The sequence below is a fragment of the Stegostoma tigrinum genome, chromosome 12 (assembly GCF_030684315.1).
Source record: "Stegostoma tigrinum isolate sSteTig4 chromosome 12, sSteTig4.hap1, whole genome shotgun sequence".
Taxonomy (NCBI): Eukaryota; Metazoa; Chordata; class Chondrichthyes; order Orectolobiformes; family Stegostomatidae; genus Stegostoma; species Stegostoma tigrinum.
In genome coordinates this window covers 1149946-1169292 of record NC_081365.1, presented here as the reverse complement: position 1 = coordinate 1169292, position 19347 = coordinate 1149946, and the positions used below count along the sequence as shown (strand labels likewise).

Genomic DNA, 19347 nt, shown 5'->3' with positions numbered 1-19347 from the left:
CCTCTCTTCATAAGATAAGCCGTCCAGTCCAGGCAGCATCCTGGTAAACCTCCTCTGAACCCTCTCCAAAGCATCCACATCTTTCCTATAATAGGGTGACCAGAACTGGACGCAGTATTCCAAGTGTGGTCTAACCAAAGTTTTATAGAGCAGCAACAAGATCTCACGACTCTTAAACTCAATCCCCCTGTTAATGAAAGCCAAAACACCATATGCTTTCTTAACAACCCTGTCCACTTGGGTGGCCATTTTAAGGGATCTATGTATCTGCACACCAAGATCCCTCTGTTCCTCCACACTGCCAAGAATCCTATCCTTAATCCTGTACTCAGCTTTCAAATTCGACCTTCCAAAATGCATCACCTCGCATTTATCCAGGTTGAACTCCATCTGCCACCTCTCAGCCCACCTCTGCATCCTGTCAATGTCCTGCTGCAGCCTACAACAGCCCTCTGTACTGTCAACGACACCTCCAACCTTCGTTTCATCTGCAAACTTGCTGACCCATCCTTCAATCCCCTCATCCAAGTCATTAATAAAAATTACAAACAGTAGAGGCCCAAGGTCAGAGCCCTGTGGAACCCCACTCACCACTGACTTCCAGGCAGAATATTTTCCTTCTACTACCACTCGCTGTCTTCTGGTGGCCAGCCAATTCTGTATCCAGACAGCTAAGTTCCCCTGTATCCCATTCCTCCTGACCTTCTGAATGAGCCTACCTTATCAAATGCCTTACTGAAGTCCATATACACCACATCCACAGCTCGACCCTCATCAACTTTTCTAGTCACATCCTCAAAAAACTCTAAGGTTTGTGAGGCATGACCTACCCCTCACAAAGCCGTGTTGACTGTATTTGATCAAGCCATGCTCATCCAGATGGTCATAAATCCTATCCCTCAGAATCCTTTCTAACACCTTGCAGACGACAAACGTGAGACTTACTGGTCTGTAATTGCCGGGGATTTCCCTATTTCCTTTCTTGAAGAGAGGAATTACGTTTGCCTCTCTCCAGTCCTCGGGTACGACTCCAGTGGAGAGCGAGGATGCAAAGATCTTCGCAAGTGGCGAAGCAATTGCATTTCTCGCTTCCCAAAGCAGCCGAGGACAAATCTGGTCCGGGCCTGGCGACTTGTCAATCTTAATGTTTGACAAAATTTTCAGCACATCAGCTTCGTCTATCTCTATCCATTCCAGCATGCACACCTGCTCTTCAAAGGTTTCATTCACTACAAAGTTTGTTTCTTTCGTAAAGACAGAAGCAAAAAACTCATTTAGGGCTTCCCCTACCTCCTCAGACTCCACACACAAGTTCCCTATGCTATCGGCCCTACTCTATCTTTGACCATTCTCTTATTCCTCAGATAGAGAGGTAGAAACTACTTGCTTTATACCATTTAATCCCTAAGAACAAGGGGCCTGAGAGACAAAATTGAAGTACAAAGTGCAGGAGAAATCCTTCATACAATTAGTCTGCGGAATTTACCTTAAATGTCAGACATGTCTTTTGTATTCATTCATGGGATGTGGTATCACTGGCTGGGCCAGCATTATTGCCAATCCTTAACTTGGAGTTAAGAGCCAACAGCGTTGCTATGGGTTTAGAGTCATGTGTAGGCCAGACTAGGGAAGGATGGCAGATTTCCCTCCCTAAAGGACAGTTGTGACCCAGATGGGTTTTCTCAACAATTGATGGCAGCGATAGTCACCATTTAAGCAAGCATTTTTTTGCAGACTGTCTGTCTCTGTTTTTTTTCTGTTGAATTTAAATTTCACTGCCATGGTGGGATTTGAACCCGATTCCTCAGGACATCAGCCTGGAGTTCTGGATTACCAGTCCGCTGTACCACTGCAGCACCAACTCCACTTCACTTTTGTCAGAAACTGCAGAATAGATTAACTATTTTTGGTTATTGGCCATCACTTTATAATTTTTTTTGTTTATTTATTCTTTTTGTGGGATGTGGGCATCACTGGCTGGCCAGCATCACTTGCCCATCCCTAGTTGCCCTTGAGAAGGTGGTGATAAGCTGCCTTCTTGAACCGCTGCAATCCACCTGCTGACGGTTAACCCACAATGCCATTAGGGAGGGAATTCCAGTTTAATCTGTGACCAGGGGAGTGTGAAAAAGATCACTGTTGGGTCTCAACTATTTACAATTTCTAGAATAATGCGACAGCAATTTATTGTCACTCGTATTTTTACGGAAATATACAGAGAAAAAGTGTTCAAGTTGCAATACTCCAGAGCCTGCACCAATTAAAATGGTTTCACAGCACTCCAGAGGTGGGGGCAAATTTATGTCAGTGATATGGTACAAAGGTTGAAGGAATGATTGCTAAATTTGCTGATGACACCAAGACAGTTCAGTGTGTAAATTAGAAACCACAGAAATGATACAGAACAGGTGGTGGCCATTCAATCCATCAAGTCCATGCTAATACAAAGACACCCAAAAGCCCGACCTAATCCCACTGTCCTGCACAAATAGCCCTGCAGCTTATAGCACCTAAGGTGCAGATCCAAGTACTTTTCACAATAGTTAGAATCTGTGCCCCCATCACCAACTCAGGCAGCAAATTTCTGTCATCCACCACCCTCTGTTTTAAAAAAATGTGTTTTCTCACGTCCCCTCTAATCCTTCTGCCACTTTACTTGAATCTATGACCATGATTTTTTTGAAACAAAAGTAGCTGCTGATTATTTACTGGAGCAGAGTTCTTGCATTCTCTTCATCTAAAACGATATCGTGATCTTCAAAGCAAAATCTCATGATGGGGATTCACTAGAAAAAGATCACAAGTCTTTTAGATGTAATTCTCAAACAGAACTATTCCCTGATGCAGTTTGGGTTTCAATGAATTTGATGGTTGAGCATATTTGCCATTGTTGTTGTTTTACTGGGTGTGCCAGCAAGTTGGTAAATAGCTGTGGGGAGTGGTGTCACTCACTGCTGGCATGAAGTTGGCAGCTGGTTGACTGGCGGCTGACCTCTTGACCAAGGTACTTTGGGAGAATGGAGCAATTATTTTTAAACTTTGCAAAGTTATTTTATTGATTTTTATTTTTCCTTGTTTGAATTTCAATTGTTGTATCTGTTGTTAAAATGGACTGTAGATAAAAGTAACTATAAGCAGCTGCTGGGAGCCCTGGACTACTCTTTCCTGTGTGCGTATGCTGTTGGAATGTATGTCAGGTAAGAGCTTAAGAATCCTTTTCACAGAAGTGAATCAGACACAACAATTCTGAAATTGCAAGTTTAACATTGAGAATATTGCCATTAGTTGACAGCTGCAGTTTCCCTTTGCAATAGAGAAACCTTTTTCACACGAGTGGTCCAGGCCAGGAATGCACTGCCTGACAGCTGCCTAGTTCAATCAAAGCTGTCATTTGGGGTTGGAAATTATCTGAAAATTTGTATTTAAAAAGTTCAGGTGTGTGAGGCAAAACATTAGAGTGGGCCAAAGTGATGTGCATTTATTCTGAAGCAAGATGGTGGAATGGTAAACCAAATGCTAATCTTTACTCAATGCAAGAATTATTCACAGAATATAACATTGCAAGTTTCTCCCTATTCCCTAGCTAAGTATTTCAGAAATCTCTCTTTATCTTCTCTAAATAAAAAAAAATTAACTGAGGGAGTTGCACTGTAACAAAAAGAAACTCAAACTTGAATTCAAGTATCATCATGTATGCTCAACGTAGGAAGGACCCTGTTGGTGCAATAGTAGTACCCCTACCTCTGGACCAGAGGGTCAGTTTCCAAATTCCACCCCAGGATATGATGGTCATGGAACATATCCAAGCTTCAAATAAAAATATATATGCTTAATATACATAACCAGTCAGGGCACTTCAACTGTGTATCCTTGTCCTGATGATCAGCACGAACAGGTGTGAGGTGAATGACTTCCTTCTGTATTGGGCCATTCTATGACTTCACATTGGGTTCTCAATGTCTGCAGTGGCCTATTCCAAAAAGCCAGACAGCGAAGGATGGATCTGGAACCCATCTTCACACACTTGTTTAAATCAGTGTGCCTGACAGACCATGCCCCCCCCCACCCCACAACCCAACCCCTGTACTGGCCACCACCTGGACTGATGCACCCCCTATGCTGGTCTTCCACCCTTTGTATAAAGCATTTTTCCTCACATCCCCTGGAATCCTTCTGCCAGTTAGCTTGTGACCCTGGGTTTTTGCACCATCTGCGAAGGGAAATAGAGTAGACAAAAGAAGCCAATTTCCACTCCTCAATATTGTATACTTCAATCATGCTGTCCCTCCACCTACTTTGCCATAAGGAAAAGAACCCCAAACTCTCCAATCTGTCCTTGTAATTACATTTCTCCAGCCCTGGTAACATTTCACATTTTAGCATCTCCCACCGGTTTACCACTGATGCATTCTTTAGCAGTCCTGTCCAGCCCACCTCAGCCAAAGCGCTTCAGTTTTGGAAAATTACACGTGCACGCACTCATCCTTTTAGAACTTTTCTTCCTGATTTATCTCTGTCCTTACCCACACTAACATGAGCACGAGCCGAATTGTAGCCACTGTCCTGGCATGGTCGCACACTCACTTCACCCACTTGTCTATCTTCATTTCTCAAAACTAAATCTAAAATTGCGTCTCCACTCATTGGGCTTGCCATGTATCATTTCAAAAAAAGGTTTCGGGGGACACACTATGAATTTTTCACCCTCAGGGCCCTTTAAATTATTTATAACCCAGATGCTATTGGGATATTTAAAGTCTCCTGCTATTCTTGCCTACTCATGCCTACAGGCAGAAATGTGTCTACGTGTGTGTTCTTCTATCTCCCTGTCATTATTTGGGGCTGTGTAGAGTACCTTTCATAGTGTGACTGCCCTTTATTTTTAAACTAAGCTTAACCCATTAGTTTACTTTGGACTAAAAACAAAGTGGCTGGAAAAGCTCAGCAGGTCTGGCCTCATCTGTGGAGGAGAAAATAGTTAAAGTTTCAGGGCCGGTGACCCTTCCTCATAACCTTCCGAGGAAGGGTCACCAGACTCAAAATGTTAACTCTGTATTCTCCTCCACAGATGCTGCCAGATCTGCTGAGCTTTTCCACCAACTTTGTTTTTTTTCCTGATTTACATCATCCGCAGTTCTTTTGGTTTTTAATTTACTTTGGACACTTCTTAATCCTTAGTTTTTTTATTTTCTTCCCGAGTCGCTGACTACATCACTAAGTAATGTGTGTCTCCTGTTTCGTGATCTAAATCTTACCCGTCCAAGCTGACACTTTGGTTCCCATCCCCATGTAATTCTCATATAAAGCTTCACCAATGGCGATAGCAGTGTTGTTACTCCTGTGTATCATCAGAAGATAATCAATGTAGAAGAGATGTATGAGCCATTATTTTAAATTTGAGAACATTTGAAAATGAATATCAAGCAGTTCTTCGTACATGAATCACTGCTCGACACTGAACCTAGTGTGGATGAGGTGAAACACCAAAGTCGTAGAATAACTAAGTGCTAGGGGTTTCTGGTTATGATCTGGGGAATCATGCATTAAACATTGAACATTTTATTGTGATAAAGATAATTTTTACTCTGGACAAACAAACACTTCTCCAGTTACTAAATTCCTGTCACGTGTTGGAACCTGTTTTCCTCCCTCTGTCATGTACTTAAAATTTACTTGAAAATAATATTCCTACCAAATATTGGTTTATCCTGATGTAATAATTCTGTGTGTGGATTGGCTGCAATGTTTCTGTTGTAGGACTCATGGTGTGAAACACTGTCATTTCTGAGAGATGAGATAAAGGACTTTGGAAATTCCAGGTTACAATATCTTCACATTTGCTCCAGTTCCTGTCTGTCTTTGATCCAAATGACAGTTGTTTTCTTTTGTGGCAGTGGTATAATTGGAGAACGTTTATCTATTCGATTGTACCTAACGTTTGGGATGTTGAGCAGTGGTTTATTCACTGCACTATTTGGTCTCGGATACTTCTACAACATCCACAATTTACAGTACTATATCCTTATTCAGGTGAGTAGACAGTTCTTTCTATCTAATCAAAACTAAGCGTTATGTGAAAGCAGCATATTAGGGTAAGCAAGTGCAGGATCTATTGTTTGTGGAGGATTGCGGTCAGGGACAGAAATCACAGGCCTTGATGCGGAATGATCTGAGCACAGTTTTCCCATCTTGCATTCCTACGCGCTCTCCCTTTTTTTGCCCTCAGTTCCCCCCTCCACTCACTGGCGCCCTCACCTTAGTGCTCTTGCTTTCACTCTTTGTTTTGGGCATCGTTTTCTCTCCAAGCAGTTCACTGCAGGTTGCTGGCCTTTTGCCAGTGCTCTCCATCTCAAAACATGGCTGGGAATGAAAAGGTAATGAAAACCCACAAGCTATCTCATTAAATGTGACATATGAATGTTATTTGTAGCAGCGCTGAGTGGGAATTGTAACTGAGTTTAAATATTAAATGTTGCAGGACTATGTTTTTCGATCAGATTTTGTCGGTCCTGCCATGCATTTTCTTTCTGAGCACAAGACACAATAATGAGTCGGGCATTGATGTTAATGAAAGGTCTTGGATTTATTTGATTATCTAGGTTGCTAATGGTTTCGTGCAGACCACTGGCTGGCCTAGTGTTGTGACTTGTATTGGAAACTGGTTTGGTAGAGGAAAGTAAGTAGGCATTGGAGCATTTCAGAATAATTTTTGAGTGTTGTTTTTGTTTTGTATTGTTTGAGCTGTTCTTATTTTGAGCCTTTAAACTGGTCTAATATGCCTACTGCCTCTCTTGTGACAGGAGAGGCCTGATCATGGGCATTTGGAATTCTCACACCTCCGTGGGGAACATCCTGGGCTCTTTGATAGCTGGCTACTGGGTGTCCAGCTGTTGGGGAATGTCCTTCGTGGTGCCAGGCATCATTGTTGCTCTGATGGGAGTAGTTTGTTTCCTATTCCTAATTGAACGTAAGTATGTCAAAAACTGTAAGAGTTTATCATACTCATCAGTTTAAAGAATTCTACCAATAGCTGGTCAGATCTGTTTGTAATAACTGGCCCCCACCTCTGGAGTGCTGTGAAACTGTTTAAATTGATAGAAATGCTGGAGTATGGTGACTTAAACAGTTTTCATTGTATGGTTACAAAAAAAACTAGTGACGATAAATTACTATTCTATTCTATTCTATTCTAAAACGGGTAAATGGGTGTTTTTCTGGTTGGCAGTCAGTAGCTAGTGGTGTACATCAGGGATCAGAGTTGGGACCGTAATTGTTTACAATGTACATAGATGATTTAGAGTTGGGGATGAAGTGTGATGTGTCAAAATTTGCAGATGACACTCAGGTGAGTTGTAGAGCAAAGTGTGCAGAAGACACTGAAAGTCTGCAGAGGGATATAGATAGTTGAAGTGAGTGGGTAAAGGTCTGGCAGATGGAGTACAATGTTGATAAGTGCGAGGTCATCTATTTTGTTAAGAATAACAGTAAAATGGACTCTGTTTTAAATGGTAAAAAATTGCAGTGCGTTGCTATGCAGAGGGACTTGGGTGTCCTTGTGCATGAATCGCTAAAAGTAGGATTGTGCAGCAGGTAATTATAAAGGCAAATGGAATTTTGTCTGCCACTGCTAGAGAGACGGAGTTGAAAAACAGGTAGGCTATGCTGCAGCTGTATAGGATCCTGGTGAGGTCACACCTGGGGTACTGTATGCAGTTTTGGTCTCCTTACATGAGAAGAGATATACGAGCACTGGAGAGGGTGCAGAGGAGATTCACTCGGTTGATTCCAGAGTTGGGAGGGTTGGATTATGAGAGACTGAGTAGACTGGGATTATACACCTTGGAATTCAGAAGAATGAGAGGAGATCTTACAGAAACATATATGATTATGAAAGGAATAGATAAGGTGGAGGCAGGGAGGTTGTTTCTGCTGGGAGGTGAAACTAGGACTGGAGGGCGTTGCCTCAAAATAAAGGGAAGCAGATGTAGCACTGAGGTCAGGAGGAAGTTCTTCACCCAAAGGGTTGTGAATCTGCGGAATTCCTTGCCCACTGAAGCGGTTGAAGCTACTTCACTGAATGCGTTTAAGGCAAGGCTAGATAAATTTTTGAACAGTAAAGGAATTAAGGATTGTGGTGAATGGGCAGCTAAGTGGAGCTGAGTCTCAAAAATATCAGCCATGATCTTAATAAATGGCAGGGCAGGCTCAAGGAGCCAGATGGCCTACTCCTGCTCCTCGTTCTTATGTTCTAATCCATATAAAGCCAACAGATTTGTGGCAGTGTTTTATTGTAATTATTTAGAAATTTCAACATGTTCTTATTCTCAGGATGTGGGCATTGCTGTCAAGGCCACTATTTAATTCCTGATTTAGTTGTTTTGCGAAGTTGGAGCTTGGGTTGCCCTTCACCCACTGCAGGCTGATCCATCTACTTCATACCATTTTGATACAATGAGAAGCTGCAGAGACGATATGAATAAGGACAGCACATTTCATTCCTGAAAAGAAATCAGTGAATCAGTTGCATTTTTAAACTCCTTAATTGGTCTGCCCTACATATGACTCAACGTTGTGTTGACTCTTATCCTTAATTCCCAGGAGGAAAGTTGAGCAGTAAATACTGGCCCAGCTGGCGATGCCCTCATCCCATGAATGAATAAAACAAAAGGGCTGAGGTTGCATTCTACCAGGGCTTTGTAGAGTTGATCAGTACTTCTATTCCATTGCATTATGTTCCTGTAGGTATGAACACTGCAATCTATTAGCCCTTTTGATTATTCACTGTACGCATTAATAACATTTTAATGAACTACAGAAAGGTATTAGGTTGTCTAAGTCAAATCACCTGATAATCTCCAAGAAATTTGAGTCAAAAAAATCTTCTGATCTGTGAGTTGGCAGCCACGCAATATCAGAGTTGACAGTGGATAAAATGAATGAGGAAATACAATTCCAGCATCTTGCATGGAAATTATAGAAACACAGAAGTGTTACAGCGCTAGGGAGATCATTTGGCCGATCAGCTCTTCAAATGAGCGTCCTTACCTACTTTCAGTATCCTGCCTTTTTCAATCCCCTTGCACACTCTTTCTACCCAAATAATCATCCAATACCCTCTTCAGTGCCTCAATTGAATCTGCTTCCACCAAACTTCCAAGCAGCATGTTCTATTCCCTAACTACCCACTCTGTGAAAAAGATCTTTTTCTCATCCCTCTTGCTTCTTATGCATGTCACTTTTTAAACCTGCACTGTCTTGCTGTTGTGCCTTTTACAAACAGAAACAGCTGCTCCCTACCTACTCTGTCTAGTCTGCTTATGATTTTGCAAACCTCAATCAGGTCTCCTCTCGACCTTCTCTCCAAGGAGAACAGTCCATGTTGTTCAATTTATCCTCATCGCTGAAGTTTCCCATCCCTGGAACATTCTTGTCCATCAGTTCTGCACTCTCTCCAATGCATTCATATCTTTCCTGTAATGTTGCATCCACAATTGTACACAATCCTCCAGCTGAGGTCTAACAAGGGTCTTGTACAAGCTCAACAACACCTTCTTGCTCTTGTACTCTATAGCTCTTTATTAAAGCTGAGGGAAAACTTGTGCTTTGTTAACTGCTCTCTCTCACTGTCCTGCTACCTTCAATAATCTGTGCACATTTGCAACCACGTTTGTCTGCTCCCTCTACTCCATCCCCATTAAAAACTTACAGAACAAGTAGAGCAAGGAGGTGTTAGAGTAAAACTCTCTACGCTGTCCCCATTGCACATTCACACGACAGGGACTGCACCAGGTTAAATAAAGTACACGTCACTCTATACAGTCCCCATCAAACACTCCCAGGACAGGGACAGCATTTAAGGCTTTGTTTTGCAACATGCTGATGTTCCCCCTTGTGACTAAACTGTGACTGACACAAATAGCCAAGGCAGTGCAGTCCTATTGGTTTGAGCTGAAATCCAGGCTCTGTGGAAGTTACTATGAACCACTGCTTGCTCAGTCTACTCTTTACTGGTGTTTTAAGATACTTCAGTTTTTTGTTTGCCTTTTAGTTTAGAACTATGATGCACAACTTTTGTGTTTCCAGTATCATGAGTGATTGTAAAATAATTGATGGCAACAGAAAAAGTCTCAGCTCAATTATGAGTTTATTCGTAAGGAGAGATTGATAAATCTTCTTCACTGCAGACTATAGGAGAATCTGTGGAGGAAATCAGCTCATCTGGACCTCTTCCTTATCTTTTGGCTTGGATGCAAGAGACAATGTGTATGTTATTCTGCATTAGTTTCTAATGCTGACAAGAAACTGAAGAGTCCGTTCCTAAGACTTTAGTTTTTCTCATTTCTTTAGATCCACAAGATGTTAAATGCACTCTATCCCGAGCCCGGGTAAGTAGTTATTGTTAACTGAATATTTTTGATGAAGACTTCGGTAAACTGTGAAGCGTTTTTACTTCAATGTGTTAATGTAAAGGCTTGTTGGTTATGCCTGGGATATTAAATAGAAAGTCCCTTGATATTGGAGAGGGTATGTTTATAATTTTTCCAAATGCCCTTGGAAAGTGCTACAGATACAGTTAGAACTTCTCTCACCTGTGTAAAAATGGAACAAAATAATGAGGGAAAAATATCTAAATATTAAATTCTGCACTGGCTGAATTCTCCCATCCTAATCTCACTTCCTAGTAGCCAATCCCTAGTTTTGCTGGTTACAGAGTTTCAGGGGCAGATCCAAGCTCTTTTTTAAAGAGTTGAAGGCTCCCAACTCGACCACCAAACTGGACAGTTCCTGATAGATTTAATCCTTATGTTTTAAAAGAAGTGATTACTGAGATTGTAGATGAGTTGTTTTTAATCTTCCAAAATTCCTAAGGTTCTGGAACGCTCCCTGCAGATTGAACAGTAGCAAATGGATCTCCAATATTTAAGAATGGTGGGAGTTAGAAAGCAACAAACACCATAAGACATAGGAGTGGAAGTAAGGCCATTCGGCCCATTGAGTCCACTCTGCCACTTAAATCATGGCTGATGGGCATTTCAACTCCACTTCCCTGCCCTCTCCCCATAGCCCTTGATTCCTTGTGAGATCAAGAATTTACCGATCTCTGCCTTGAAGGCATCTAACGTCCCGGCCTTCACTGCACTCCATGGCAATGAATTCCACAAGCCCACCACTCTCTGGCTGAAGAAATGTCTCCTCATTTCCGTTTTAAGTTGACCCCCTCTAATTTTACGGCTGTGCCCACGGGTCCTAGTCTCCCCACCTAACGGAAACAATTTCCCAGTGTCCACTCTTTCTAAGCCATACGTTATCTTGTAAGTTTCTGTTAGATCTCCCCTCAACCTCCTAAACTCTAATGAGTACAATCCCAGGATCCTTAGCCATTCATCATACGTTAAACCTACCATTCCAGGGATCATCCATGTGAATCTCCACTGGACACGCTCCAGGGGCCAGTATGTCCTTCCTGAGGTGTGGGGCCCAAAATTGGACACAGTATTCTAAATGGGGCCTAACTAGAGCTTAATAAAGTTTCAGAAGCACATCACTGCTTTTATATTCCAACCCTCTTGAGATAAACAACAACATTACATTCGCTTTCTTAATTAAAGACTCTACCTTCAAGTTAACCTTTAGAGAACCCTGGACCAACACTTCCAGATCCCTTTGTACTTCTGCTTTACAAATTTTCTCACCGCTTAGAAAATAGTCCATGCCTGTATTCTTTTTTCCAAAGTGCATGACCTCACATTTGCTCACATTGAATTTCATCAGGCATTTCCTGGACCACTCTCCTAAACTGTCTAAATCTTCCTGCAGCCTCCCCACCTCTTCAGTATTACCTGCCTGTCCACCTATCTTCATATCATCGGCAAATTTCGCCAGAATGCCCCCAGTCCCTTCATCCAGATCGTTTATATATAAAGTGAACAGCTGCGGCCCCAACACTGAACCCTGCGGGACGCCACTCGTCACCGGTTGCCATTCTGAAAAAGAGCCTTTTATTCCAACTCTGTCTTCTGTCAGACAGCCAATCCTCAATCCAAGCCAGTAGCTCACCTCGAACACCATGGGCCCTCACCTTGCTCGGCAGCTTCCCGTGAGGCACCTTATGAAAGGCCTTTTGGAAGTCTAGATAGATAACATCCACTGGGTTTCCCTGGTCTAATATACTTGCTACCTCTTCAAAGAATTCTAACAAAGAATTGTTTTGAAAGATCACAACCACCGCCTCCACTATTTCCTCAGCCACCTCCCTTAGAACTCTAGGATGTAGCCCATCGGGGCCAGGAGGCATCAGAAAACATTTCTGATGAAGGGTCTAGGCCCGAAACACCAGCTTTCCTGCTCCTCTGCTGCTTGGCCTGCTGTGTTCATCCAGCTCCACACCTTGTTATCTCGGATTCTCCAGCATCTGCAGTTCCTATTATCTCAAAGGGTCAATTCGCCTTCTCCTGCTCTGAATTGAAATGTTTGTGTGTTTGATATGGTGCCACATCAAAGTTTAGTACACAAAATAAAAATTAAGAACAGGACTAGGCCATTAAAATAAAACCCATAACTCTGGACCCTGGAAATTTGAAACAAAAAGAGAAATACCTGAAGAAATTCAGCAGATCTGGCATCATCTGTGGAGAAAAAGCAGTGCGAAAGTTTTGGGACCAGCGACCCTACTTCAAAACCAAAACCTGCAGAGTTTCTCCAACACGTTCTGTTTTTGTTACGACCATTTGTCCATTGAGCCTGCATTTCAGTCTGATCATGATTGATCCTCTATCTCAACACCATATTCCCAATCTCTCTCCCTATCCTCTTCAACATTCTTGGTGCCTAGAAGTGGTTCCATTTTCAAGAAGCATGGTAGAGATAAAATGAGGAATTACAAACCATTGTGTCTCACATCAGTGGGAGGGAAATTATTGGAGAAAATTCTGAAAGAAAATTAAACTCCTGTAGAAAGGCGAGGTTTGACCAGGGATAGTCAACACGGCTTTGTAAGAGGGAAATTATGCCTAACAAATTTGACAATTTTTCAAGGAGGTACCCCGTTGAGTCGATGAGGGTGGGCGTAGGGATTTGATGTAGTTTATGTGGATTTTAGCAAAACGTTTGACAATCCCCAGATGGGAGACTGATAGAGAAGGTAAAAGCACATGGGATCCTGGGTAACTTGGCGTGTTGGTTCCAAAACCGGCTGAGTGACCGGAGACATAGGGTGATGCTAGAAGCTGTTTGTGTGACCGGAGACTGTGTCCAATGGCATACCACAGTGATCAGTGCTGGGGCCCCTTATTATTCGGGACATCTGTAAACCATGAAGATGAAAATATGGGGAGATGATAAGTACAAAGACACATAGACTAACTGAGTAATTAAAACGAGGAAGGTCTTAAATTACAAGAAGATATAAACAGATTGGTCAGATCAGTGGCAGATGGAATTTAACTGTGATAAGTGAGGTGTTGCACTTTCAGTAACTAACAAGGCAAGGGAGTACTCTATGAATGGCAGGACACTAGGAAGCTCATAGGAACATTGGGATCTTGGTGGTTAAAAAGTTAGTTAAGCAAGCATAATGAAGTGACAACAAAATGTGAGGCTGGATGAACACAGCAGGCCAAGCAGCATCTCAGGAGCACAAAAGCTGACGTTTCGGGCCTAGACCCTTCATCAGAGCTCTGATGAAGGGTCTAGGCCCAAAACGTCAGCTTTTGTGCTCCTGAGATGCTGCTTGGCCTGCTGTGTTCATCCAGCCTCACATTTTGTTGTCTTGGATTCTCCAGCATCTGCAGCTCCCATTATCTCTGATAATGTAATGACACTTGCCTTTATCAAGTGAGGCATAGATCATAAGAGCCGGGAGGATATGTTGGAGCTGTACAGAACTTGGGTTGCACCACAGCTGGAGTACTGTGTGCAGTTCTGGTTGCTGTGATATAGAAAGGATGTGATTACACTGCAGGGTGTACAGAGGAGATTGACCAAGATGCTGTCTGGGATGCAGTGGTTTCGCTACGAAGAGAGGCTGGATATCTCATGTTTCTTTTTGGAGCAGGAAAGATGGATGGGAGCCTTCATCAAGGTGTTTAAGATTGAGATGCATGGACAGGAAGGATAGAAAGCAGCTGTTCCTCTACGTACAAGGGTCAGTAACAAGGGACATACTTTTTAAGTGGAGGGCAAGAGGTTTAGAGGGGATTTGAGGGAAAATGTTTTTACCAGAGGTTTGGAATGCACTGTCTGAGAAGGTAGTTGAGGCCAGAAATCTCTCAATCTTTAAAAAGTGCTTGGATGAGCATGTGAAATGTCAAAACATGCAAGGTTATGGTCCTGGTGCTGAAAAGTGGGATGTGTGGATTTTGAGTAGTCTTGGCAGTACCGACTTGATGGGCTGAAGGATTTCTTCTGCACTGTATGATTCTGTGAAGTTGATCTGCTACTTAAATGAATTCAGTGAGTTGGACTTCACCATCTTATGTAATAAGGAATTCCATAGATTAATCACTGAGTCAAGAGATTTTTCCTCATCCTAGTTTGAAATGGTCCACCTTGCATCCTGAAACTGCGACCAACGTGCCTTCTAAGCCTTAAAATTGGAAGCTTTGTCCTCGACACTAACCCTGTCCCCCACAAAACAAAGGGAACAGGTTCCCTACATTCAGTATGTCCAGCACTGTAAGAATTATAAACATTCCAGTCAGATTCTCCCTCATTTTTCCAAACTCTGGTGAATACAGGCCTGTATTCACCAATCTCACCTCATTCGACAATCCTGCCATCCTAAGAATCAGTGCATTGAACCTTCACTGTGCTGTCTCTATGATAATTATATATTTTCTAGTTAAGGAGTCCAAAAATTCGAGGTTTGGTCTCTCCAAAATCATGTACAGCTACAGTGAGACAAATTTGCTCAAATCCTGTTGCAGGTCGACATATCACTTACATTCCTAAATGCTTGCTTCACCACCTCTCTGCTTGCTTTCAGTGACCAGTGTATAAGGACACCCAGGTCCTTTCGTTCATCAACTTTACCACATCTCCATTTAAATCATATCCTGCCATTCTGTTTATCCTATCTTCACACTAGTCCACGTTACACTGCATCTGCCATGTATTTTCAGATTCAGGTTGTCTAAAAAATGCACTGGACTTTCTGTGCTTCCTCCTCATTGCAGTTCATTCTAGTTTTGTGTTGACAGTACATTTGGAAATATTATGTTCAATTCCTTCAACAGTCATTGTATATCATGTATAGCAGGTGTCCAGATACTGATCCATGTGGTACCTCTCTCATTAGCATCTTACACTTGGGGGGAGAAAAAAAGTCATTCATTCATCCTTAAATATACCCAAGAACTCCACCCCCACAACTTTGTGGTCAGGAGTTCCAAAAAGAGAGAACCCTCAGAGAAGACATTCCTCCTCATCTCAGTCTTAAATTGGTACTCCTTTATTCTGAGACTATGCCCTCTGGTCCTAGACACACTCCACTGAGGAGAGCCATCCTGTCAAGCTCCTTAAGAATCCTATGTTTCTGTGAGATCACCTCTCATTCTTCTAAACTCCACTGAGTTAAGACCCAACCTGTTTAGCCGTCTCTGAGCTATCTCCTTTGAAATTCCCCTTTCCTTAAAAAAGGGGACTAAAACTGCTTATGGTACTCCAGATTTAGCCTCACCAGTACCTTGTCCAGTTGTAGTAAGATTTTTCTACTCTTATACTCCAAACACCTTGAAATAAGGGCCAAGATTCCTTTGACCTCTAAGGTTTTGGAGTAGCTTCATAGCTAGGCTTGAAACCCGAAGGAACCAGCACACCCTGATTCTACAGCCTCCCGAAAGTGCACAAGCTGGAAGTACCCCTTAAACTCATAGTCTCCCTACCAGGCACTCCATCTCACAGATTAGCCAAGGAAATACAAAGGAGACTCAGGCACCTAGTCAACAAACCACCCCACTCTATCCACTCAGCCCAGGAATTCTTCAACTCCATCAAAGACATAAGAATAGACGACAGAAATCATGATATCGTCTGATGTCACTGCTCTATTTACATCAATAGACATATCACTAACAAGGAAAACAATGACAACACTACTGGGACAAGAGCACGACCCCAATGAATCCATCTCCGCAGGCAACATGCTTAAACTACTGGACCTATGCCTCACCACCCACTTCACCTTCAACGGCTAAACATAGGAACAAATCAACGGGACACCCATGGGATCGCCTATCTCCGGACTCTCAGCAGAAGCAGTGATGTAAAGACTAGAAAGGACGGCCCTTCCACTAATCCAACCAAAACTATGGATACGCTACGTGGACAACACCTTAGCCTTCATTAAACGGACCAATATGGAGGAGACAAACTCATAAACAACACACTCACTGGAATAAAATTCACCAGGGAGGAGGAGAAAAACAAACAACTCCCATTCCTGGACGTCATGGTAGAGCGCAGGACAAATGGGGTACTGCACTTGAAAGTGCACAGAAAAACCACACACACAGACCAGGTACTGGACTTCAACAGTAACCATCCCAGCACACACTAACAAAGCTGCGTGCGAACACTATCTAAAAGGGCAACAACACACTGCAGCAACACGGAGCTACACCAAGAGGAGGAGGAATACCTCTTCCGGGTTTTCAAGGATAGTGGATATCCAAAAAAACTGGGTCAGAAGATGCCTACACGAACAACATCGGGAAGATACTACACACCCCGATGCTCTAATCACACTACCCTACATCAAGAACACACTGGAACTTACCAGAAGACTCCTACAACAGCTGGGCATCAGAATGGCACATCAACCCTAGGACAACTGCTCACCCGAACTCAAGGCCCACGCCCCGCCATGGACAGGAACAATGTCATCTACAAGATCCCCTGCAAAGACTGTGAGAAACACTACATGGGACAAACAGGAAGGAAGCTAACAACAAGAGTACATGAACACCAACTGGATACAAATACACCACCGATACTCACTCATCTCAATCCACATGGATAAGGAGAACCACCAATTTGAGTGGGACAACACCAAAATCCTGGGACAAGCTAAGCAGAGACTGGCATAGGAATTCCTAGAAGCCTGGCACTCCACGGAGCATGCTATTGAATAACACATAGAACTCGATGCCATACATCCTCCACTACGAAGGATAACCAGAAATGAGGCAGTCCAACTCAACGGACCCCAGAGTTTAAAAACCAGGCGGGAAAACACAGTGACACTTCATTGGACGCTGCACTCAGGATGTTATGCAGCAAGGTAACGAAACTGCGAAACAAGAAACCAGCTCAGCGAGCCAACCAACCTCAATTGTTTTGACCTTCCTGATTACCTGCTGCAACTATGAGCCAGCTTTCCGTGTTCCGTGCACAAATTTCCCCCAAATTCCTTTTGTGTTTCTGCAGTTTTTCTCCACTTAAATAACATTCTGCCCATGAACCAGTTCTGTGTAATTTTCTATACTACCTTAAACACTATGGGCTACTGTGATAATTTTCAATCTATGACAGTACATTACCTAATATTTTGCGTTTTGATTTCACTTATCAAAATCCCACAGAAAAGTTTAAGTTTTCTGAAAATCCAAAAATACTGGTTTTTCCTTTTATCTATTGTACTTGTTACGTCCTTAAAAAAACACCAGGAGGTTTTTCAAAGCTGAATTCCCCTCTATAAATTCATGTTGATATTGTCTAATCATGTTAAATGTAACTAGCATCTTGGGTAGAATGAAATGGCAGTCAATGGTGCATGAACCCTGGACCCCCCTCAATTCATGACATGCCTCAAAATGCGAGTCATATTCCTTACCAATGAAAAGGTCACTCATTGAGTTCTTGGTATCAGGGACGACATTTTAGCATGAATAGAAGTTTAGCTTGCTAATGGAAAACAGTTGGCAAAAATGGGTCATTTTCAGAATGGCAGGAAAAGTGACTGGTGTGCCAAAGGATCACTCCTGGGCAATCAATTATTTACAACTCGCACTAATGATTTGGATAAGGGGACCGAATTTATGGTTAGTGCATTTGCTGACAACACACTGTTTAGTTGGTAAAGCAATATGCAAAGAAGACATAAGTCTGTAAAGGAATGTAGATCAGTAGAATCAGTTGGCAAAAATTTAGCAGATGGCATTTAATGTGGGAAATGTCAACACAGCAATTTTGGTAGGAAGAAAAGCTAGACAGGATGTTACTTAAATGGTAAAAAGTTCAAAGCCCTGGGGTATAGAGCGATCTGGGTATCCTGGAATGTGAATCTCAAAAGGTTGGAATGTGCACGCAGCAAGTGATTTGAAGGCAAATGGAATGGGTTATTTGTGGAAGGGTGCACTCATTTTAAGTGTTTAAGGGTCTAGTTGTGTAGCAGAAGTGTCCCAACCTCTGGGCCAGAAAGCCTGGGTTCAAGATCCATCTGCTTGAAGGTGTGCCATAAAGTATATGACCAGTTTACAGAAAAAGGAACGGAGTGGAACAGTCAAGATGTTTTATTAAAGCTGTATAAGGGGCATTGGTGCGGCCTCATAGAGTACAATTTTCACCTCTTAATTTAAGAAAGGATCTAATTGCATTAGAAGGAACAAAGAATGCTCACACGATTGAGTGGATGTAGAGGTTATCTCTTGAGGAAGAGCTGAGCCCAGATTGATTACGAATAAAAGGAATGAGAAGTGATCTTATTGAAACATACGTGATCCTGAGGAGATTTGATAGAGTGGGTGTTGATAGAATATTTCCTTTTGTGGGGAAGACTGGAGTGAACTAGGGGGACACTTTAAAAGTGAGGCATCTCCCATTTAAGATGGAGATAGAAAAAAAACTCTCTTCTTAGGTTCAGAGATAATGGGAGTTGCAGATGCTGGAGAATCCAAGATAACAAAGTGTGTAGCTGGAGGAATACAGCAGGCCAAGCAACGTCTCAGGAGCACAAAAGCTGACGTTTCGGGCCTAGACCCTTCATCAGAGAGCTCTCTGATGAAGGGCCTAGGCCCGAAACGTCAGCTTTTGTGCTCCTGAGACGCTGCTTGGCCTGCTGTGTTCATCCAGCCACACACTTTGTTATCTCTTCTGAGATTGTAGGTTTCTGGAACTCTCTTCACGGAGAACAGTGGAGGTGGGTCTTTGAATATGTTAAGACTGAGGCAGGCCATTCCTTGACTAACGAGGATGTTTAAGCTTATTGGGATGGATGAGTATGTGGAATGAAGGCCCGAATCTGATCAACCAGGATCTTGTTGCTAGTCCTGCTCCTGGTTCACGTGTTTGTACATATGTAGGTTGCTATGGTCACCATTACTGAGACTAGCTTTGTGTTCTAATTTCATT

At 42.6% G+C, this 19347-nt stretch overlaps 1 protein-coding gene across 3 annotated transcripts in view; it reads left to right on the top strand.

Annotated features, from left to right (window-relative positions):
- Window positions 1-19347, top strand: part of slc37a1 (solute carrier family 37 member 1) — a 113218-nt gene that overhangs the window by 27060 nt on the left and 66811 nt on the right. For all 3 annotated transcript variants that reach the window (XR_009446533.1, XM_059650070.1, XM_059650069.1), the window contains exons 5-9: window positions 3119-3197; window positions 5895-6030; window positions 6600-6676; window positions 6801-6967; window positions 10348-10385. Coding sequence is in view for 2 of the 3 variants with exons in the window: in XM_059650070.1 (XP_059506053.1) it covers window positions 3119-3197; window positions 5895-6030; window positions 6600-6676; window positions 6801-6967; window positions 10348-10385 (497 nt within the window). In the remaining variant the exon portion in view is untranslated. The remainder of the gene's footprint in view (window positions 1-3118; window positions 3198-5894; window positions 6031-6599; window positions 6677-6800; window positions 6968-10347; window positions 10386-19347) is intronic.